General features: G+C 37.9%; 1 protein-coding gene across 1 annotated transcript; it reads left to right on the top strand.

Annotated features, from left to right (window-relative positions):
• Positions 1-15,288: 15,288 nt before the first annotated feature.
• LOC110579877 (double homeobox protein A-like) lies at positions 15,289-15,825 on the top strand. The gene has a single exon (XM_021689526.1). The coding sequence runs from the start codon at positions 15,289-15,291 to the stop codon at positions 15,823-15,825; it is 537 nt and encodes a 178-aa protein (XP_021545201.1).
• Positions 15,826-24,007: the final 8,182 nt, after the last annotated feature.

Genomic DNA, 24,007 nt, shown 5'->3' with positions numbered 1-24,007 from the left:
TCCTAAGCAGGGTCCACGCTGAGCCCAACAAAGGGCTCATTGTCACAACCCTGAGATCATGACCTGAAATGAAATCAAGAGTCTGAGGCTTAACTGACTGAGCTACCCAGGTGCCCCCAAATTGAAGTTTAGAGAGGGTAAATAACTGCCCCACATCATGGAAATGGAATTTGAACCTCCATTTTTCTGGCTTCAAAGTTTATGTTTCTACACAATGCATAAACTCTCTTTTCCTGATTTTCTGCTACCTCTACTCTCCTCCTTCCCTTGTTTATTTTTAGTTTTCTACATTTTCCCATTCTATTGTCACTACTTTGAATTTCATCGCTAGTGGCTAAATCCTTTATCAAGACCCATCTTCTACAGAAACTTCCTCTGATTCTCTTAGTGCACATGATGATGGAAATGATGACTACTGTGCCTTCATGCTATTTGTTGAGTGCTTGCTATGTGCTAGGAATTTTATATCCATTGTATCTTAACCTTTTCTTAGGACTTTGAGGATAACACAAATATCTCAGTTCGCAGATAAGAAACCTGAGGCTGAGAGTGATTTTGTAAGTGCTCACTTCACCAACAGACACTCTTTCTTTCCTTTTTTTTTTCTCAACAGACACTATTTCTTTTCTGACTATAAAACCTATATCGAACTGCTGTTCATTTTATCCCTCCTTTAAACTCGATTGCTATCTAATTATTTTGTGTAATTTTACACAAATTGATTGTGTAATTTGATTTCCCAAAATGAATTGCAAATTCTTTTGGAGTCTAGCTGTCCTAAGCAAATAACAAAGGGGATACTGCATTTTTTTTTAAAAAAACAACTAGCTAAAATTACTTTTGGACACATTATGGACACACAACCATTTAAATACAGATGGTTAAAAGTTGTAATTGTTGGGGCACCTGGGTGGCTCAGTCGGATAAGCGTCTGCTTTCGGCTCAGGTCATGATCCCAGGGTCCTGGGATCGAGTCCCGCATCGGGCTCCTTGCTCGGTGGGGAGCCTGCTTCTCTCTCTGACTGCCACTCCCCCTGCTTGTGTGCTCTCTCTCTCTGACAAATAAATAAATAAATAACTCTTTAGGGGGAAAAAAGTTGTAATTGTTAATAGCTTAGATTTTTAAAAACAAGAAAATATACTTCTAGAGCTTAATAATGTAAAGTTCTAATGACAATGTCAGATTTGATTAATTATTCGACAGAAAACTAAAGGCAATGAAAACCACGACACCCATGGTGACATGTTTTTTTTTCTTTAAGACTGTAACTGATGTTTCCACTTTGTCATAGACTGGCATTCCTTCTATGTTATGTCAAACAAGGACATCTTTATTTGTGCAATCAGTTCTCCAGTAGAGGAAGTAGGGCTGCATATGTAAGAGGTCTCAGTGTGCATACAGTGAAGAATCTAGTTTCCCTGGTTCCCAGCCTAAAGGTGTTTTATTAGCACAAAGCACATTATCAGCATTTACATAGTTTAAATATTAGCAAGAACCTATTTCAATTTCTGTAAAAAAGGTAGGTTATGATATAGCAACAATTAGACCCTAAAATGTCAATGGCTTAACAAACACAGGTTTATTTCTTGCTCATGTTATGTTTAATGTGGATCAAGCAGCTCTCCCACAGGGTTCTCCTACAGAAAGCCAAGCCTCTCTCATCTGTAGCTATGCTACCTGGAACACAGAGCCGCAAAATCATAGCAACAGAGAAAGAGAGAGGTGGCCGAGGCCATGGGATGTTTTAGATGGCCAGACTCGGTAGGAGCTTATGTTGCTTTCTCCCACATACCTTTGGTTATGACAAAATAGTGTGGCCCCAACAAATTTTATTTGATGAGCACTCTCTATGACACATTATATTAGTTTCTTACTGCTCCTGTAATACATTACCATAAACTTAATGGTTTAAATAATATAAATTTATTGTTATATAATTCCAGATATCAAATCTCTGAAATGAGTTTCAATGGACTGAAATAAAGGGGTCAGTAGGGCTGCATTCCTTCTAGATACCTTAGAGAAGAACCGGTATCCTTCCTTTCCCAGCTGATGGAGGCTACTCACAGTCTTTGGCTCGTGGCCTCTCTCCTCCATCAACATTGGGCCAAGTCCTCATGGTACCATCTCTCTCAATTGCTTCCCTCTTCTAGTTTTAAGGATTCTGTATTTACAATGAACCCACCCAGATAATGTAGGTTAATTTCCTTATTTTAAGATCAATTAATTAAATCAACTAATTCCATCTGCAATCCTAATCTCTCATGCCATGTATCCTAACAGATTCACAAATCCTATGGATTAGGAGGTAGCCATCTTTGGAGGGTCATTTTTTTTTGCCCACCCACACAGTTCAAACCCATGTTGTTCAAGGGTCAAATATATATTAAAAATCTGATGAAACTAAAAGGAGAAATTGATAAACCTATAGTTGTATTTGCAGAACTGAACACTCCTTTTTCAGTAATTGATAGCATAGAAAAAGCAAACAAAAATCTGTAAGAGTGCAGACGGCTCAAACAACACCATCAACTAATGTGCTCAAATTGAGATTTATAGAAAATTCTATCCAAAAATGCAGAATATGCATCCTTCCCAAGTGCACATGGAGCATTCAAAAAGAAAGATCATCTTCTGTGCCACTAAATAAATTTCAAAAAATATTAAAATTTGAAATCCTACAAAGTATGTCCTATTAATGCAATAGAATTTAACTATAAATCAAAAACAGAAAGATATCTGGGATATCATCAAATGTTTGGTAAGGTCACAACATACATCACCAGAGAAACCATTTACCCTAAATAAAACAAAATACATGTTTACACAAAGATGTGTACTCAGGTGTTCATAGTATTCATAGCAAATTTATTTATTACAGCACAAAATGAAGGGAAAAAACAATCTCTATCAACTGGTAAATTATACAAATGTACAATGGAAACATTACTTAGCAATAAGAAGAAAGCTTCATACGTGCAGTGACATGGAGAGAGAGAGACTGAGACAGATGTGGATATGTTTGGGTGCTGCTGGGGTAAGGAGAGGCTGGAAACTATCTATCTGTTTTGGACATTATTTTATTACACATTTTACCATTAACTAGATGTTATGCAGTTTTCCCTACTCTATGATACAGAATATTCTTTTCAAATGCTTGGTTGCCTTTTCCACTTCTCCCAAAGGGCCAAGAAGAAGATACCCTTAAAAATTTCTCTCAACTGGCACTTTACATTTTAATCTCTTTTTTAAAAAATGTTTGTATACAGGTGGGGTTTGGTTTGGTTTTCAACCTGCTAAGTCTACACACATCAGCTTAATGGACTGGGAGTTCCAGCAACTTCTAGCTCAACTCACCCATGGCAAATTGAAAGCCATTCTTGTCCCCATCAAATGATTGCTTACATTCATGAGAGCCCTTATGATGTTTGCTCAGAAGGGAAAATGATTGTTTCTTTTAGTTGAAGGCTTGATTGTATGTGAAAACTGCAGGCATTTTGCAGACTATCTTTAGATTCTGTGGGGACGCAAAGCATATGGAGACTGATGGAAAACTTAAAATTCTTCAGCAGTAAAGGTAGGAGTCCTGTTGCCATCCCTTCACCTTTGTTTTGGTTGCCATGTGTTCACTCAGGGCTATTTTTAAGCTGCTTTAAACTTTTTATTCTTTGCCAAAGTTATAATTTCTTGTTATTTCCATGTGGCTGCAGTACCACTGAGAATCAAATAGTGGATTTATTTCATGATTTCCTTTTCTTGAGAACCTGTGAAGTCTTCTTACCCTCTCATTGGACTTTCACACATAGACTAGTGGAACCCAACGTGAAAACACCACAGTTCCAGTAATTAAGGAGCAAGGATTTCAAAGGCATTTATAATTTAACATACCCACGCATGTACACATAGACACACACATCACCTCCACCAGCACCCTCACAAACAACAACCAAGAACTTGGGGTTTCAAAGCTGAAATGGATTTGCTTATTCAATATTTACAGTTTGTTTTTATGGAGATATTTTAAGCACACAGTTTTTTTTTTTTTTTTTTCCCTTTCCTGTTCTCAGTGTTTTATGAGCTTCTTTGGAATAAATAACACATTTAAAAACTCTTTCCAAACATTCTCAAATTGTTGCCAACTTATGAAATAAACAAACTGGGGAAGCAGTATTATTTATTTGTCTGTTGAACTTTCTTGATATCTAATTTTATAAGGATTTCTGAAAACAAGTACTCAACAAAAAGATACTCTCTTACATGACCAAATATAACAATGTCTACATTCTCAGTCTGCTTAGCATCCCTATCATGTTTTATGTGAGGTCCCCAAGAGCCACAAGCTGGGACACACACACACACACACACACACACTGGATTGTTTCCTTCTGACTGATGCTTGACATCCCTTACCTAGGGATCCTTTATGATACCCCTATAGTCAGAGTCATATCCTTATCCTATTTCTTACACAATCCCTGACCCACAATTCCCTAATTAGAAATAAAACCTTAATATCAATATATCTGAGAATGGTAACATGTAAAGGCTAACAGTGTTTTTCAGAGAATAGAATTTGAGTGTAAAGACCTAAAAATCTGAGAGTAGTAGAGAGGGTCTAATCTGTAGTGAAAAATAGCATGAAAGAGAGTCCTGAGGAACCTGAAAACAACCGTCACTTATTATCAAATTTGGTCAAGATACACTTGCCAAGGCATGAATAAAAGTAATAGAGGTTACTTACTCTCTCTTGAAAGGGTGCAAGTGCTTAAATATAAATATAAAATATTCTGGAGTAGAGCCATCTTTATCTTCTCTTCATTCTATTCTTCCTCATCCTCCTGATCTTTCTTCCTCTTTTTACTTTTATTCTATACAGAAAGATCATGTTATCTAGAGGTATAAGGTTAGAAATAGAGTAACAGCTCTCTCTCTATCCAAATCATTTCAAATTGCAATCAAAATCATTTCAAATTGCAAGTTGTAATGGTTATTTTTAGAAAAAAAATGTCTGTGAGAAAATTTCAAAATTTTAGTAATAATTATAGTTATCACTTATTGAATATTACCATTCTACATTCTTTATATTGATGAATCAAATTAAATATCTCAACAGCCCTGCTAGTCAGTAGTAGTATTAGTAGATCCATTTTACAGGTAAGGCAACTGAGGCTTAGTGAGATTGTATACCTAACCGAGGCCACATGGTTAGTGCAATATTCAAATTCAGTCAGGTACCTTTGTCTCTAAAAACCATGCTTTTCCACTTAAGAATTTTAATTGCTTTTTCTCAATGAGGAGGAGACAAGTTTTGTTTTGTTTTATACTGAAAGTATAAAAATTAGGAAATTAGGTGCTGGTATTTTCATTTTGTCATTATGTTGGGATTAGTATGGGCAAGTGACACTCTAGAAAAATCTCTCCCCATTCACAGGATACCCTGTAACTTTAACATTCACAACTGCCTTTTAGTGTTTTCTTTTATTATGCTTGAATGTCAATGGGTTGTGTAACCCAGATAGAGGAAAATGAGGATACTGAAGCATTACAGATGAAAAACTCTGACTTCTTCAAGAAATGAGAGAATGTTTTACTTAAGAGACCATTCTTCTCTGGTTGGAACAGGTGGTGTGTGAAACTTACTAAAATGATGAATAATGAGTCCTTTTTCCATCTGCCTATATTAAAATAAGTAACTTAACTGAGATTAATATGATCAATTTCATTTGACCAGCTTTATATTTTAAAGTAGAAATAATTGTACTCTTGATAAAATGAATTACTATTATGTTTCTCTCTAATTATCCTAGGTTAAAAGAAAGCCTTACATGAAAAAGAAGGAGAGGAAAAGGAAGAAGAAACAAGGATCATGAAAAAGAAAAAGAAGCACCAGGGCTCCTGAGTGGCTCAGTTGGTTGCTTAACAGGGATGGCGTCCCTGCACTGGGCTCCCTGCTCAGTGGGGAGCCTGCTTCTCTGCCCCTTCCCTGGCTGCTGCTTTCTGTCTGTCTCTCTCTCTCTTTCTCAAATAAATAAATAAAATCTCAAAAAAAAAAAAAAGAAAAAGAAGTGGCCATGGTTACCTTCTTTAATAGTATTGAATATTTTCCCATTTTTCAGGTCTGAGGTTCATCGAGAAGGTGCTGACTCTGAGACCATATTTAAGTTTGGCTTATTCATAAGAATTGATACTACTTCTTTTTTTTTAAAGATTTATTTTGAGAAAGAGAGAGAGGGAAAGCAAGTAAGTGCAGGGGTGGAGGGCAGAATGAGAGAGAGAATCTCAAGCAGACTCCACGCTGAGCACAGAGCCTGACACGGGGCTCATTCTCACAACGCTGAGATCATGACCTGAGCCGAAATCAAGAGTCAGACACTTAACTGACTGAGCCACCCCAGTGCCCCTGATACTATTTCTTATAGAGGGAAGAAATCTGTGCTGGGAGTGAGTGAAAGCCAAATTGTGAGTCACCTGGAGTCAACTCCAGACACTTCCCCGATGTGCCCCTTCTCATTCTTTTGTCCACCACACAGGGCGAAAACAAGAACAGGAAAAGGAAGCCTTGATACTATTTTTCCTCAGTTCGATCAAAATATCTAACAACAAGTGACAGACCAATGATTATTACTTTATCTTGTAGGAATATCAAGGACAAACTATGTTTGCAATGGTGAATGGAATAAAAACAGAATATGAGCTCTACTTCCAGTTTGGGTCCAAACATGTATAGAGCGTATATCTGTCACTCTTGTCCTTACAACAAGAAAGAGTTGACAAAATAAAATCATTGACTTTTCTTGGACTCATCAGAGACATGATGTTGAAGGGAAAAGCATCACCCCCATATTCAGAAAGACAGACAATTCAGAGTCACAGGAGAGACCTGCTTACCAGGAGCAGAAGTAGAAAGAAGTTAAGTGGTAATTCTGAGGAACTTCTGGAGCCTGAAGGTGGACTACCCTCAGAATGAGAAACTCTTGAGGTCCAGGCTTAAGGGGTATTACCTCTAGGAAGCAGAGATTCCTGCCAGGCTCTGGCAGTGGGGAAGGAAAATTGATGATTGTAAAGTATGCCCAACATATTCTCTATTTCACTGCCCTTTCTTTCCTCTCACTCTTTTCCTCAGGCTCTGTTTTTGATGAAATCCTAGACTGTGGCCTCAGATAGCATGTACCCTTTAGAATGGACTTTTGGATTTGGATTCTCTACCTGTTTGAAGGCAATAGTGACCACAGAGCTCATGGTTAGTGGAAGAGTGTAATAACAGTTGGTATTCAGAGGTAACATAATTACTAACGTGTTGACCTATGGTTAATTGAAATTGAGTATAAGTAGAAGGCAAGGTGTTGGAAGATTAAGGGGCTGCTTGCATTGATCATTATGGGGACAGTGATACCTGATCTTTTGGTAATATTGGAAACTTTGAGAAAAATAAAAATGACAGGCTTATAGCAGCTATTTCCCATGTAAACCAAAGTATCTTCACAGAAGCTTTTGGAAAGTCTCTTGCATATTGGTCCTCCAGTAGACTGTGCTGAAAATTAAGCCTAAAATCTGAATATAAACTGGTAAATCTGGAAAGGAGACCAAATGTGTCATCTTAATAAGTCTCACATGTTAAACCAAGGTCCTGGCTGGGAAAGAATGGGCCCCTAAAAGCCAAAATGGTTATATGTGGATAAATGAGCCTGAGAAGTTCAACTTGCTGAATTTTCCATAATATTCTTGGTCCAGAGAGACAACCCTAATAGAACTTGACAAAAGAGAACAATCCTGCCCTTTCCTAAGAACTATGTACGAAATTAACCTGAAGCAGGGGTCTCAAAAGATAATGTTTGTTTTCTATAAAGTCTGTCCCTAATATGCTTCACTGGCTCCATGCCAATCAAGTCTCATCACAGTCCAAACAGAGGAGAATAGGCTCTGCTCTGGGAAGAAAAGGCCTAAATGTCAAAGAAATGAAAGGCCCGGGTAATGTATGCCAACAGAAACCAGGGAAACAATTATGGGAGTGGATCCTAACTAAAGGCTGTAGACCAGAAATGTAAGGCTGGATATGCGTGCCATGACACAACGGAGGTAGAATGGAGTATGTCTGGGACCCAGGAGAGTCACTGGGACGTATTTTGATGCTTCTAAGCCCATTGAGAATTGTGAATGAAAATTTTCAGCAGCTATGACCCAACAAAATCAAGTGAAGATTTCAAACCCATGAAAAATAAATGCTGTGTCACTTCCTGAGATAGGCGATACTGATTTGTGGAAGTGCTGGGAGAGGGTAAGGGAAGATCGGAAAGGTTGGGTGAAGAAGCATGATGGGAAATATCACTTCTGTACCACCTGCCATAGTTTGAATATGGCTTTGTTTTTCCAAGCTACTTTAAGTCTTTTTGGGAGATTATACTGATCTTGAAGGATGAGATTTACACCTCCTTTCCCAGGGAAGAATTACATGCAGTGTTCTCAAGTGAAATCTGAAGATCATTAAAGTCTGTGAGTAAATAGGAGGGGTTTCTGCCTTCTGAATCTACCTGACCTCCCCCGACCCTCAAGTCTTGGCAGTTTACTCTGCATTCTGGCCCAAATGGGCTTAGGAATGACTCACGCCATTACTTCAATCATAAGCCAAGGTCAATGCCACAGCCAACATTGCCACCAGAACCATCACAAACCAAGTAACCCCCATGCCCCAGACACACACATACACACAATCTTAGTGGAACCCATTGTACCAAGCACTAGCTGGGGTGGACCTTCTGGAAACCCTTGTTTTCTCCATACTTGCCCCGAGAGCCCATGTGACACAACCTAGATGTACAGGAGAAATAACTCATGAGCTATGCTTTGGAAATAGGAGCCGGATGACAAAGAGGAGTCAGGAGTCAATTCACTACCCTTTCCTCCCTGCTTCAACCCCCAGCAGATTTACCCAAGCACAGAGTTCAACAACTCACATACTAGAGCTATCCACTATGCCACTTTTGCAGCTATGGCCCCATATGGTAATAAACAACTTCTCTTTGCTCTCCTTCCATTATGGGGCCTCTCTTCTTTTTATCACTCACTTTCACTACCAGGGATTGCCCCCTCAGCTACCCCCAGCAAAATGGAAGTGTTTCAGTTTTTGCCTCAGGTTCTGTTTTCTAGGAAACTCAGACTAACACAAGTCTTCTTTCAGTCCTGGCCAAGCCAATAATAAATCAATGTCAGTTTTTTTTTTTTTTTTTTTTAATGAAAATCGGTGATCCAGCCGGAGCAATGCAAATTCACTCATGATACCTTTTTTCTTTTATTTCTTAAAAGTCAGGACTTCCTAATTTTCTATCAGTTAGTACATTTTAAATTTTATAATATTAATGTATTTTCATTCTGTTTTCTGGTCCTGATTTAGCTATCTCCGTAGATAAAGATACATAGAACTATATCATTTCTATGTATTTCTTGCTATATACATAGGTAGGCATTTCTCTTAATTTTTAAGAAAATTTTTATGATTTTTTTTTCTGTCACTAGAGTATAAGTGATAAGTTAATCCATGTTAGTTTTTTTTTTTAAGATTTTATTTATTTATCTGAGAGAGACAATGAGATAGAGCATGAGAGGGGGGAGGGTCAGAGGGAGAAGCAGACTCCCTGCCGAGCAGGGAGCCCAATGCGGGACTCGATCCCGGGACTCCAGGATCATGACCTGAGCCGAAGGCAGTCGCCTAACCAACTGAGCCACCCAGGCGCCCAATCCATGTTAGTTTTTAAATGTTTGTTTTTTAAGCTATAAACAGGGGGATCATTATAAAAATTTGAAAACTATAGAACTTCAAAAATGCAAGAGATGGTTTATTGTGCATACCTAGGTGATGAAAGCGTAATAAAAGACTTATGAGATTTTATCAACAAAAAGGATTTTGGATACCATATTAATTTAGTATTAAATTTATGTTACATAAATTTATTTTATTTTTATATAAAAGGATAATGAGGTCCAGAAATAGGACTAGATGTCAGGACAATGGCTCAGCATTGCCAGTTTGTTTTTCTACTTATTGCCTGGCTCCAGCTCATACTCAGACATTTCTGTTGCCATTTTTAATTTAAAAAAATAAAATGAGAAAGAACAAGAGGTATATTTCACAGAAAGAAAGCTTCACAGAAGTCCAATACTGAGAAATTGCTCTGTTCTGCTCTCAGAACAGCCACCATTAGGGTAAAATTGAAAGATGAGCTTTTCTTTTGGGGCAGTGTTTATTAAGAATATTTAAATAAGAGACAAATTCAAGGGGGCAAGTTAATAGAGAATTCTTGGAAATATGCGAAGTAAACAGTGCTTCTAACATCAAACACATCCTCACATCTATTGTGCGCTAATGATTATTTGCTGAGTGACATAAAGTTTCAGCCATTAGGGATATCAACATGCTTCTTTCTGTTTATCAGACAAGAACACTGCCCAGTGCTAAAGCCAAGAATCTTTATATTCTTCCAAGTGTATAAACTCTTTAGGCAGGTTTTTCACAACATGTTTTAGGCTTTTTCTTCAAGTACCCTCTCTCATTTTTTTTTCCAGAGTTCGTTTCTCAAAGTAGATTAGGGAATGAACGATAATGTCAAAGCATGGTGAAAAGCCTCGGAATGTTTCACATTAGATTCATTCTTTTCATGGGCGCTGTTATGTAATTCCCTTGAGTTCAGTGGTTTGTGAATTTTGGATACTTTACCTAACTTCTTAAAGCTGCTTATTCCAACTGTGCCATCTCTGTCCAGGATAGGCAAGTTCATTTCAGCTGGCCATGAAACTGAAGAACCCTCTAACATTTTATCCTAATTTGAAATGCATGCAGCATACACTGGCTATTGACCAACCTGGCAGCTTTCAAAATGCAGAGGGCACGATGATAGACAACCCGAGAAAGGCAGGCAAAGAAATAATTTTAACAGTTGGCTTTCTACCCTTTCCTTGGCATTTAGACTGTGTTCTTCCCATGAGCAGTGACATCTAAATGGCAATTTGTTATGAAATCTATCCATTCTTCAAAATGAACGAATTGAGATGATTACTTGAATATGTTTAGAAAACACCTTTAAAATGATTGCTTTGTGCTAGCTGGTCAACAAAGCCAAAGAGTGCTGCCTGGCTCATTCCTCTCTTCACCTAATGCTGTTCTCAATTTCTTCCCCAGCAAGGGAATTCTACCATTACGGCACCAACCCCGGAAATGACAGTTATTTTCCACTTTGGGGCAATAACACTTCAGGAAAAAAAAATTTGTCTCATCTTGGGCCATTTGCAGCTGCACAAAGAAATTTTTTTTTTAACTTTTTTATTTATTTGACAGAGAGGGAGAGAGAGAGAGCGAGAGAGAGAGAGAGTGCGCGAGCACAAGCAGAGGAGAGGCAGAGGGAGAAGCAGACTCCCTGCTGAGCAGGGAGCCCGATGAGGGGGCTCCATCCCAAAACCCCTGGATCCAAGGACCCTGGGATCATGACCTGAGCCGAAGGCAGATGCTTAACCGACTGAGCCACCCAGGTGCCCCAAGAAATTTCTGGTTGATGAAAAAGTGGAACTGTTTTCAATAAATGTCTAAATGCCAGTAAGTTTTCCAATGCCAGAATATGGACTCTATTTTTACATAAAGAGCATTCAGCAGTTCCCATTGTTGCCTAGGTCTTGGCAAAACCAATTCGTTTCTTTCCCTTACGTCATTGGTCATGGGCACTGGTATCAACTTGACCAACTGTACTGCTGATGGTTCAGTGTTTACATGGCTGCCGTTCCTCCTGCACAGTCAATAAGCTGATGTGGAAGATGACTCCTCTTTCCCAGCCCAGACTCACAGGTAGCCAAAAATCAAACACAAAATAAGCTTTTCCCCCAATGTCAGTCACCTTGGCCAGAAAAACACTGAATTCACTAAATAAAATTATTTCCTAGCATTTGATCAAGAGCATAAAAGGGGAGGCGGGTCTAACACCTGTGTCCTCTCTGTTAGAGTACGCAGTCACCAAATTTAAATCCCAAGAACAATGGTCAATCTAGCACCTATCCTCAGTATGTGGCTACAAACTGAGAGGGAGCTTGATTGATCAAAATAGTACCCACCGTACTTATTATGGAGAGAGCTTGAGCTAGACATATGAAATGATAAAATCATACCATGCTCTGAGAAGCTGATGAAAAATTTGCAGACACTGCATAGTTTAACACCACTATCCTTTAAATTCTCCAGAGGGAAACTCTCCTCCAAAGTTGACGTTTTTGAAATAATTCCTTTAACTGAGACCATTTAAACCTCTGGGAGGAGCTTTAATGCCCAGAATAGCTCCTGAAATGTCTGAGCACTGGTGGGGAATTATGATACCAGTTGGTATATATCTGCTCATGGAGAGCACAAATAATATTTACCTTCCAACTTGAATGGAAATAATTTGAAACAATAAAGTCTTACCCATTTCTTGAAGAAATATTAGTAACATCTTTCTTTTGACTAAAGACCACATCCTTTCCCTATGCCTTATAAAATTGATGTTCTTGAGACTTCATGATTTAGTTAGAAGTAAAAACAGCTAATAATATGGCAATATGATATCTTGATCTTGAACATCTTCCTTATTCCAGAAAAATGGATAGAAGAATACAAAATCATTTAACAATGTATATTATTTTGAAGTTTCAGAAAGAGATGCAGAGGTATCTAAATTTAATTGTATGTTGGATTATGAAAAGAGATGTTCATATTGACTTTTTGAAAAATATCAATAACAAAATAGTAATACTAACATTATTACTTCAAGTACCTACTGTACCAAGAAAGGCATTCATTGTTTCGTATGTTCTATGAGATAGGAATTATTATTTCTACTTCACAGCTAAAGAGTCTTTACCCAAGGCAACACTAATAGTTAAGTGGAAGAGGCAGAATTTGAACCTATACGTGTAATGATGCCAATATATTATAAATCCTGCCCTGCAACATAAGCTCACTATTTACACCTTATTAACTTAGTGCAACACAAAGTTGCCATGCCAAAGGGTGCTCATGTATGCCTGCCCAAAGCCCACCACCAGTAACTCCCTAGTGCTGTGTTGTGCTAAGGAACTGTTTGCACCATTAGCCCTTTTGGTCTATTAATGAAGTCCACGTCTTTCCCCCCAAGTCTTCCTTGCGCTGGTAATAGTCTCCATGTGATGGGAAAAGCCTACTGATCACAGTATTTTATCTAACATCCCCTTTATTTATAGTCCCTCACATTTTCCCTATAGTGCTGAAGTATTTTACGTATTTGTTATTGTTTTAGTGTGTAATTAAATTTTAATTTTTTACATTTCTGAATGTGACCTCTTCTCAACAAATATCTTTGTGGATCTCTTAGATTCCTAATAATATCTTAATACCGGCTTCTAGTTAGCTCCAGCCCTGGATGGCCAACACGTATCCAAGTATGTAAATCCTAGTTTGTTCTGGAGTGCTATGTGTCCTTAATGTTAGCTTCTGAGCTTTTCCCTCACCAGTATTTTCCAAAAATTTACAAAGTCTACTAAACTACCAGATGTATTAAAAGCCAGTATCTCGAGTTCATTCTCACACTACATTCAGGTGAAGGACACGTGTTGATTTATTCCTATCAGATTTTATGTCTCCAGGTGCTTTGGAAAGATAGGGAGCACTGAGATGATACGAAGTTCAGCACACATTCAAAACCTATGGATTTTATCAACAGACATGAAGCTCTCCAGATATATTATAGTATGAAAACTCACAAAAAGGTTTCTTATTGAGTAACTCTTTGTTTTTATTGTTGCGATAAGATTAAATATTATTCTAAGCAAACTTTTCTTCTTGTAACTTCTCTGGCAACTCCTGAGCTATGCTGTGAAACAAAAAAAAAATTAAAAAAAAAAAAAGAAAATTAACATATATAATTGTGTAATTTATGGAAGGAGCCTAATTTGTTCCTTAGAGGTAAGGCCTAAAGTACTATTATAACAATTTTGTATAATATGTTTTATTTTCCTTGCTTTTACAGATAAGGAAATTGGGGCTGAGCATTAAAGTAACTTCTTCATGGTCACGTGGGTAGTAAAGGGCAGAACAAAAGTTGAAACCAGGTCTGAGAGATTTGAAATCTCATCATCTTTCACTAAACCACATTGTTTTAAATACAGGAGTGAACCTTTGTAAAATGTCCAATTAATTCAGATTTTTATTCACTCTTCCAATTGTGCATTGCTTATCAGTGTAGTTCTCAAACTTTTGCTACAAAGCATTACCTAATTGCAGAAGATAGTGACATGAAACCTGTACCAAAAGAAAGTTGGGAAACTTACTCTACTTGTCTACAAACTTAAACTATCTTTAGGGCCCCCTGTAATAACTTTAAAATTCATGCAAAATTTGCATCCTACCGTATATCTCTTTATTTTAATGTAAAAACTATTTTAAATTTCTATTAACTCATAAAAAACACAAAAACCAAACTTTCTAACTTGTCACATTGACTAACAGGAATGATGTTGGTAGATTTATCCTAAGGATTTTGTAAAATGGGCTGAACAAAGACTCGAAGAGCATCCCATATATATGAGTTCTTAATATGGTCTACAAACTCAGATGTGCTTGCCCCAGGCTATTCTTCAGACCTCATTTCCTCTAAATTTCTCTTGACTCCATTCAGCCACATTACAATTTTGGTCTTCTTCAAATATTCTAAGGAAGCTTCCAATGCAGCACCTTTGCATTTATAGTTTCTCTGCCTGATATTCACATAGTTCATTACCTCTCTTCCTAGATTTTACTTAGGTTTAAATGCTACCTTCTGTGGGATTTCTGCTATTATCCTGCCTTATAAAATAATATCCTTTCTTTTTCTATCCATGCTCTTTTTTAAAAAGTAGCCTCATATTACATTTTATGTTGATCATTTCATTAGTTTATCTGTGTCCCCTCCTAGGATGCCAGCCGCATGAGGTCAGGGATGTTTTCTCATTATTTATATAAATCATGGTAGGGTTAATTGCAAAAGAACCTAATCCATAGATATTGTAAGAAATAATAAATTTAGGGGTACCTGGGTGGCTCAGTCAGTTAAGGGACTGACTTTGTCTCAGGTCATGATCTCAGGGTCCTGGGAAAAGCCCCGTGTTAGGCTCTACACTCAGTGGGGAGTCTGCTTCTCCCTCTCCCTCTGCCCTTCCCCTCCCCCCGGCCACTCTTCCTCGCTCTCTCTCAAATAAATAAATAAAATCTTAAAAAAAAAAAAAAGAAGTAGGATCCTTAGACTTCAGAACTCTCTTCCAACATGGCCCAAGACAACTCTCCAAACAAGACCATAACAATGAATCAGAGATGCAGCCGCACCAAATTCACAGAAGAACAATCGAAAATCCTCATCAAGGCATTTCACCAAAATCCTTACCCAGGTTATGCTACCAAACAAAGACTCGCTTTAGAAATCAACACTGATGAGTCCAGAATCCAGATTTGGTTTCAGAATCAAAGAGCTAGGCACCAGTGCCAGAAAAAATCAGAACCCGATGAGGACTTAGAATCAAGTCAAGACCAAGATCACTCTGAAGAGGAGATTCAAAGTAGAGAAGACAGACGGTGTCGTACCAGCTACACTTCTTCGCAATTACACACCCTCATCGAGGCATTTATGAACAACCCTTATCCTGGCATTGATACCAGAGAGCAACTTGCTAAAGAAATTGGCATTCCAGAGTCAAGAGTCCAAATTTGGTTTCAAAATCGGAGATCCAGATTCCATGTCCAGAGAAAAAGAGAACCTGATGATCAAGACTCAGAACAGAGACAAGACCAGGAACAGGATCTCTGAATGAGAGAGTTCAAGGCGCCACACCCAACGTGACCTCGAACTCATGACCCCAAGATCAAGAGTCACATCTCTACTGACTGAGCTAGCCTGGTGCCCCTGAAGCAGATATTTTAAAAAGTAAAATATCTGGTCAAATAGGGATTTCTACAAGGAGTGTGGTAATTTTAAATACGCTAAAATTTCAAACCCAGTTAATAAAGTTACATTCCATAAAAATTAAAAGTTAAAAAAATCTATATTATGTAATAGATGGAAAACCTTTAATTGATGTATACCCACACACACACATGAAGATATCTGTGACATATATACTTTATTTTAAATAAGTTCATATTCTAGGTCAATACTATCCAATAGAAATTCCTGTGTTGCTGGAAATACTCTTTACTGGTGCTGTCTAATAGCCACAAGCTGCAGCTGACCACTGAGTAGGACAAATAATGGCTAGTGTGGCAAGAGGAACTGCATTTTTAATTTATTTTAATTTTTTAAAGCTTTATTTATTTATTTGAGAGAGAGGGAACACAATTCCCTCTCTGTGGGAGGGGCAGAGGGAAATGGAGAAAGAATCTCAAGCAGACTCTGCACCAAGCACAGAGCCCCAACGTGGGGCTTGATCTCACGACACTGAGATCAGGACCTGAGCTGAAACCAAGAGTTGGACACTTAACCAAATGCGCCACCCAGGTGCCCCATAATTTATTTTACTTTAAATGTATATAGTCACTATGGGAAGCAAACTGAGGGTTGTTGGAGGGGGGAAGTAGGGGGGATGGGGTGACTGGGGGATGGGCATTAAGGAGGGCACTTAATGTAATGAGCACTGGGTGTTATATGCAAATGATGATTCACTAAACTCTACCTCTGAAACTAATAATACACTATATGTTAATTAATTGAATTTAAATTAAAAAAAATAAAGGCAAAAAAATGTGTATAGGCATGTGGCTAGCGGTTACCGCATTGAACAGCGCAGATCTAGAAAGCATTTTGTGAACTATTTAATTCAACATTACATTGGCAGCATCTTTCCAATTTTATAAATGTGCTCCTCAAACACTGGTACATCTTTGATGGCATTAGTAGGTTAGAAAGTATATGTAAAACTATATCTTAATCACAGCAAAACTGAAACAGTGTCCCATGAGTTAATGAAGTTAAAACTAGCAGAAAATTATAAATAAAATCTTTGAAAAAAGACTAGCAGAAAATTTTAATCTTGCTTTTTAGACAACTGTTTCCCAATAAGCTATTGGGCCTTTTCAGACCCCACTAACAAACCCACTAGCTGTCTCTGCAGAAGCCTGGACTCAAGGTCAACTGATACAGTCCCAGCCCATGAACAAGGAAGGCCCTGCATTTCTTAATCAAGAAAATGAGCCCAAGACCCCATCCAGCTTATACCAGCTGCCCTAAATTGCTTCCCATTGTCCTGACATCAGGGGCTGTGTTTTGCTTTGTTCTGGTGTTGTCTTTACCCCCAAATGAACATGGGATGTATGTTACATATAGGTTTGCTCATTATGCACACTCCGTCTTTACTCATGAAGAGTCATGCTCCCCCACTCTCTTCGTCAATATGCATGTAGCCTCAACTCCTTTGATTATAAAAAACTTGTTCTCTCCCCCTTCCGGAAGGCGGGTTTGGAGCTCTCCCTCCCACGTCCTTGTCTCCTCATCTGGCTGCCTCTTGAATAAACCCTTTCCCTGCTGCAAAAAAAAAAAAAAAGAATACATTTATTAAAAGCTAATAGGAACACTACATCAAAAACTAATGATGTAATGTATGGTGATTTACATAACATAATAATTTTTTAAAAAGCTAGTAGGTTGCTTATGGTCTCTCCAGAAGACAAGATTATCAGGCTCAAAGTCCACCAGGAACAACACTGCCCAAGTGTCACCATGGCTATGTTCCAACAAGGCCCCACCCCTGCTACTGCCTGAGTCAGAGACTGCAGTTTACACGCTGGTCACATGCTATCCCTGGAAGCCCGGACTCCTCAGCTGTGGGCTCTGACTTAACAGATACTTGGTAGGTTTCCCTTTGACTCTTGCTTCCTCTGCTTGTTTCTTTCAGGACCCAAGTCCTGAGCGAGCGCAGCTGATTAGCACATTCACATAGCTGAGCCCCAGATCAAGGGTGTCAAGAAAAGTGAGTTTCAGGTTTCTAACTTGAGAAGTGTTTCTTAACATAGGAAATCTTTTAGCTAGAAGAAAGCTGCTCAAAACACGTGGCATGGGCCAAAGCAAGAAGCACATGTTACTGTCGCCACCACATTCCCAGCACCTAGAAGTGTGGGACATACTTGAGGTATTCCATCATGGTTGTTAAGTGAATGAATGAACATATCCTGTTCACCTTCCAGGTAATGTATTTTTCTCACGTTGGTGTCCGAGTATTTTGAAAACTGAATTCACACGGATTTGGAGCTATATATGGCAACAGGTTTTTTTCACTATGTTGGCAATCCAGAGTAGTGCCAAAGAAATAGAAAAGTGATGTTTTCAGGTTTCCTTTTGGCAAACAGTTTTAGGAGTCACCTTGTTGAGTTCAAATGAACTGCACTTTCAGATAGCTGAAGTGAGCCTGAGTTGGCCAGTCAGGCTCGTTTATCGTCTTAGGGAAGCCCACCCGGGTCAAAGATCTTCGTGGCACAGAAAGATAGCTAATGATTCCTGTAATTTATTGTACACTAATCGTCTGAGCAGGTTAACAATTTCTTTTCTAAATCTGTGGGGCAGACATGCTTGGCTATTCAGAATTTGTAGATATCAGAATGTTTGTGAGTACATACACACCACATATTATGCAACATTCTCAGCTGTGTCTAGGGCAGCACCCTATAATCAAGCCTGTTAACTATTTCTGCAGTGAAACATAACATATGCTACTTAGTAAGATACAGACTATAAATAGCCTTACATCTGTTCGCATCAGGTTTTGTTCCCAAATAAGTGATACAACTGTTTTGCTTCTCAGAAGATTTTGGGATTTTGGAATTGAGGAAAGAGTGAACAGACCCGTAAATTTGTCAAGTGTCAGTGAATGAAGACTCACATGCTGTTGCTGTGATCAACATTCTTCATTCAACTATTAAACATTTTTAGTGCTCTGATTGGACATGGAAATTGAACACATTCCTTTTTTTTTATTTAGAACACCAAAAAATCAATAAATTTATATTTCCAACGTGTACTTTCCTCCCCTTAAACATAAAACTCATGTCTTACTAAAGCTTCTAACTGCATTCCGCAGTTTTGGGATTGACTAATTCTGCTTTCCTTCACTAGCTCCTTTGAGTGCCTACCTGACACCATCATTAACACTGGGTTTTTTCAGAGCTACTTAAGTTCTCGCATTACCTTACTCTATTTGTTATTTTAAGATTATATTTGAAATTATTGTTTTTCAATACTTACTAAAGTTCCCAGATGACACACCAAGAGATTGTTTAAAAAAAATAACATTTCCAAAATAAAGTAAGGTTTAAAGTGCAAGAATGAGCAATAAACCATTCTGGACCTGTTCATTGCCCATCTAGCCAGAATCAACTCAAATAACACTGTTTAATGTTCTGAAAATCTCCTTAGTAGGATATTATTTGGCAAGAGTTGCGTGCCACACCATAATTATTAATTCTGATTTTCTTCTCTCTACATTATTAACTGATAATGACTGGAAATATCCCTTGATCCTCAGTACCCAAGGTATATATCTTTTATTTACAGCAATTTTTGTCATTATGTATTAATGTATCTGATCTCTACAAAGTATAGTGCTGTTTGAATAGGAAAAAACAATTTAATTGTAACAATAGGCTTGGCATCTAATATTTATAAACTATAAGTACTGCAACATATATTAAAGTCTTTCCTATCGCATGTAATTTCTAACTTTCACATTGAACAAAGTTACTTTGGATGAGGCTTCCAAGGGAATGTTGACTACATGATATTTTTAGTTTTATTTACATTTTACTGTAAATAAATAGCTTTACAAAACTATTTATAGTAGTTTTGTTTATAGAGTCCAGAAATTTTGTAAATTACATTTTTAGAAGATAGATGAATTCAAACATTATATAGATACAGATATAATTTCTCTTTTTTGCCAAAAATCTCAAAGAATTCTCCTTCAAGAGGAATTAATTTTTTGACCACGGTCATTGAAAAGGAAAGGGAAAGTAGTTAAGGCAAAATTGTCATGAATCCCACCTGAATTCTCTTGAATTCAGAATATCTCAACACAGACCAACATATCCTGTTTCAAATACCACCCATTGTCCTGAACATTAATATGTAAGAGATGTGGAGAGACACAAAGCTGCCCACGGGGTTTTGACGTCTTGATTAAAGCCTCTCAACACTAATAATTGGACTTGTCACTTTGTTCCTTAGAAGTTTTTTTCACTCCACTGCCATGCAGTATGGAAAGGCTTTGACAGGCGGGGGTGGGGGGGGGGGGGGGTGGGAAATGTTTTTCTTTTGTAGACTAAGAGAAGAGAAATTGTGAAAGGAAAAAGGGGAAGAGGGAACCAACAAGAGATCTAGATGGCAGTTATATTTGTTAAGAAGGAGTAAATATGAAAAATTGAAATTTGAGTATTGTCTTAATATTCAAATATTAATATTGTAAAGGTTTTCTGTAACCCACAGTATGCATAACCTAACCTGAAGACTATGCTCTTGGATGACGGTTATCCTGCATTTTAATAATGTATTCTCTCCCCCACAAAAGCCAACTCTTAAGTGCCTTGATTTGAGAATCCTGGATTTAAGGGCGCCTGGGTGGTACAGTTGGTTAAGCATTGGACTCTTGCTTTCAGCTCAGGTCATTACCTCAGGGTCAGCAGATTGAATCCTGGGCCCAGGTCCCTGCTCAGCAGGGACTCTGCTTATGATTTTCTCTCTCCCACCACCTCTGCCCCTCCCTCCACTCTTTCTTGCTCTCTAAAATAAGTAAATAAATCTTTTCTTAAAAAAAGAATCCTGGATTTAGATTTTTGACGTTAGTGGAAATTCATTTCCAGACTACCTAGCAGGGCATGTCATGTGTGCAGAACCCAGAGGTCATTTGCATAGAAAGCCCTAAGTCTTCCAACCCAAATGGTGGTCACATTCTTTTTAAATATCAAAATGTAATAAAATAGATAAGGACTCCACACCGTAGGTTTGTATAACTCTCACTCCTTCCTTCCACTGTGTGGTCATTCCCTTATTTTCTTGCAGGGTAAATCACATTTTTTAGCCTCCTTCCCTGGACTCCTTCTGGCCCTCTACTGTGTCGCTGGGGTTCTTCTTTCCATGATTCATCAGGTTGTCCCAAGAAACTAAAAATTCCTCAACTTTAATCATAGTAATTTAAAGATCTCTTCATCCTCATTGTGGCTGTGGAGAGGGGCACAGATCACATTTTACACTAAAAAAAAAACCTCTCCATAAATTTTCCTAAGGAAAAAGGAGTTGTCTTCCTAAGAGGAATTCTTACATATGCATATTCTGTTTATGCCTATGGTCAGTATGGGTCTGCTATTTCTTCTTTCTTTTCTCTCTCATGACTCTTCATGTTGTTTTGTTTTTTTTTAGCTGAAATGATGCAGACCCTATTATCCAGAGAATCTTCTGTTATTGTGATATTTTGAATAATATAAACTTGATTTTAGGTGGATTATATTAATGGATTTTCTTTTTTTTTTATTATGTTTTGTTAATCACCATACATCATTAGTTTTTGATGTGGTGTTCCATGATTCATTGTTTGCGTATAACACCCAGTGCTCCATGCAGAACGTGCCCTCTTTAATACCCATCACCAGGCTAGCCCATCCCCCCACCCCCTCCCCTCTAGAACCCTGTTTGTTTTTCAGAGTCCATAGTTTCTCATGGTTCATCTCCCCCTCCGATTTCCCCCCTTCATTATTAATGGATTTTCTAAGAATTTGGACATTTTTTAAATTGGTATGCCCATGCAGAGTTGTTTTCTTTTTCCTCGATGGATTTTGTATTGTTTGGAACACTTAGTTTTGTTTCCTATTGTACACTAGCTAGTGACTTTGGTTTTTACACATCTTCAAAATACTTGTTCTCCTTTAAAAAAATGAAAATTAAAATGACATTATGTTTGTATATACTTAAAGATCTCTTATGGCAAGTTAATATTGAAATATAATGTTTGATCTTTTAATTAGTCATGAAATGTGGAGTATCTAAATCCAAGAATATATAAAAATTAAAGTCTGGGCCTTCGATATGTTAATTATTACCTAAGAGTTTTGCCTGTTAATATGTCCTTTTAAGTATCTTTATGGTTGCTTTCCTGGGATGTACTTTTCTAAAACAGTATATTTCAAGACTGGCTGCATATTAGAAACACTTAGGGGAAAATTAAAAGAATACAAATACCTAAACCTACCCCCAGAGATTCTGAGTTAATTGGTTTGGATAAAGGTCCAGTTTTGGCATGTTTTTTGTTTTTGTTTTCGTTGGTGGTTGTTTGTTTTTAATAAATCAGGTATTTCTAATGTGCAGGAGGGTTGAAAATAACTGTTCTTAAGTTGGGGTATGATTCCATTTTTCCCCCATCATGGAAAATTCTAATTTTAAAAATTATTACTCAATTACAATAGCATTGACTATATGATGAACTCAGGAAATAGCAAAATGCAAGAACTTTATGTGCAAAATTACAAAATGTTTTTGAAGACAATTAAGTAAGATCTAACAAGTAATATTTGTGGAGAAAAAGGCTCAATATAAAGATTTCAGTTTCTTCCAAGTTGGTATGTTCTTTAAACACCAACCCACCAAACAGGTTTTTTGGTTGTTTTCTTTTTTTTAAGTTTGGAAAGCTAATTCTCAAAAGTGTCTGGAAGATCACTCAATTCTAACATACTCTTAATGAAGACTAGGTAAAGGGATTGCGATATAAAATACCAATTGATTATAAAGAGTAACAGAGACAGTTCATATCAAAGTAGCAACAGGCATATAGACTATCAACTCAATACAATCTTACGTTTTTTTTCAAAACCTACTGAATTCTGATTTTGTTTTAAGGTTTGGTGATATAGCAATAATAGAACAAACAAAACTCTGTCCCTGTGGAGTTTAGTGTATGTGAGGGGAAAGCGATAAATGAGATGATAAGTAAAACATATATTAGCTGGTGGTAGGTGCTCTGGAGAGATACTGAGCAAGGCATGTGGATAGAAAGTACATGTGTTTTTGTTGAAGGGGCAAGTGAGATTTAATTTTAGAGAGGGAGACCAGCGATGTCCTCACAGGGAAGGTGCCACTGGGCTCAAAAACCAATAGAAATGACCAAAGACTGAGAGAACTCTGATGTATCACAATGGACATCAGTAGAGAAATAACTATTAAATAAATGGTTCTGAGACAATATTTTCATGTTTTTCTTTACATTTTTTTAATAAGTTCAATTAGTCAATTGCTGCTATGAACACTGGGGTGCATGTGCCCCTTCTTTTCACTACATCTATATCTGGGGTAAATACCCAGTAGTGCAATTGCTGTATCACAGGGTAGCTCTATTTTTAACTTTTTGAGGAACCTCCATACTGATTTCCAGAGTGGCTGCATCAGCTTGCATTCCCACCAACAGTGTAAGAGGGTTCCCCTTTCTCTGCATCCTTGGCAACATTTGTTGTTCTCTGTCTTGTTAATTTTGGCCATTCAAACTGATGTAAGGTGGTATCTCATTGTGGTTTTGATTTGCACTTCCCTGATGGCAAGTGATGTGGAGCATTTCTTCATATATTTTTAAAAATACATAAAAGGTGGGGGGAGGAGCAAGATGGCAGAGGAGTAGGAGACCTAAATTTTGTCTGGTCCCAGGAATTCAGCTAGATAGCTATCAAACCATTCTGAACACTTACGAACTCAACAGGGGAGCGAAGAAAAGAATAGCAGCAACTCTTTGAACAGAAAAGCGACCACTTTCTGGAAGGTAGGACGTGGGGAGAAGTGAATCCAAGGCGATATTCGGGAGGATAGACGGCGGGGGAGGGGCCTCCGTCGGCCGCTTCTGGCAAGTGATAGAGCCGCGGAGCACAAAATCGGAACTTTTAGAAGTCTGCTCCGCTGAGGGACGTCGCTCCAGTGGCTAAGCGGGGGGTGGAACCCTCATGGGACAGCGTGGTCTCAGGACCCTCAGAGTCAC

Source organism: Neomonachus schauinslandi, chromosome 12 (assembly GCF_002201575.2).
Source record: "Neomonachus schauinslandi chromosome 12, ASM220157v2, whole genome shotgun sequence".
NCBI lineage: Eukaryota > Metazoa > Chordata > Mammalia > Carnivora > Phocidae > Neomonachus > Neomonachus schauinslandi.
Note: the sequence above shows the minus strand (reverse complement) of the source record. Positions and strands in the feature narration are given on the sequence as shown.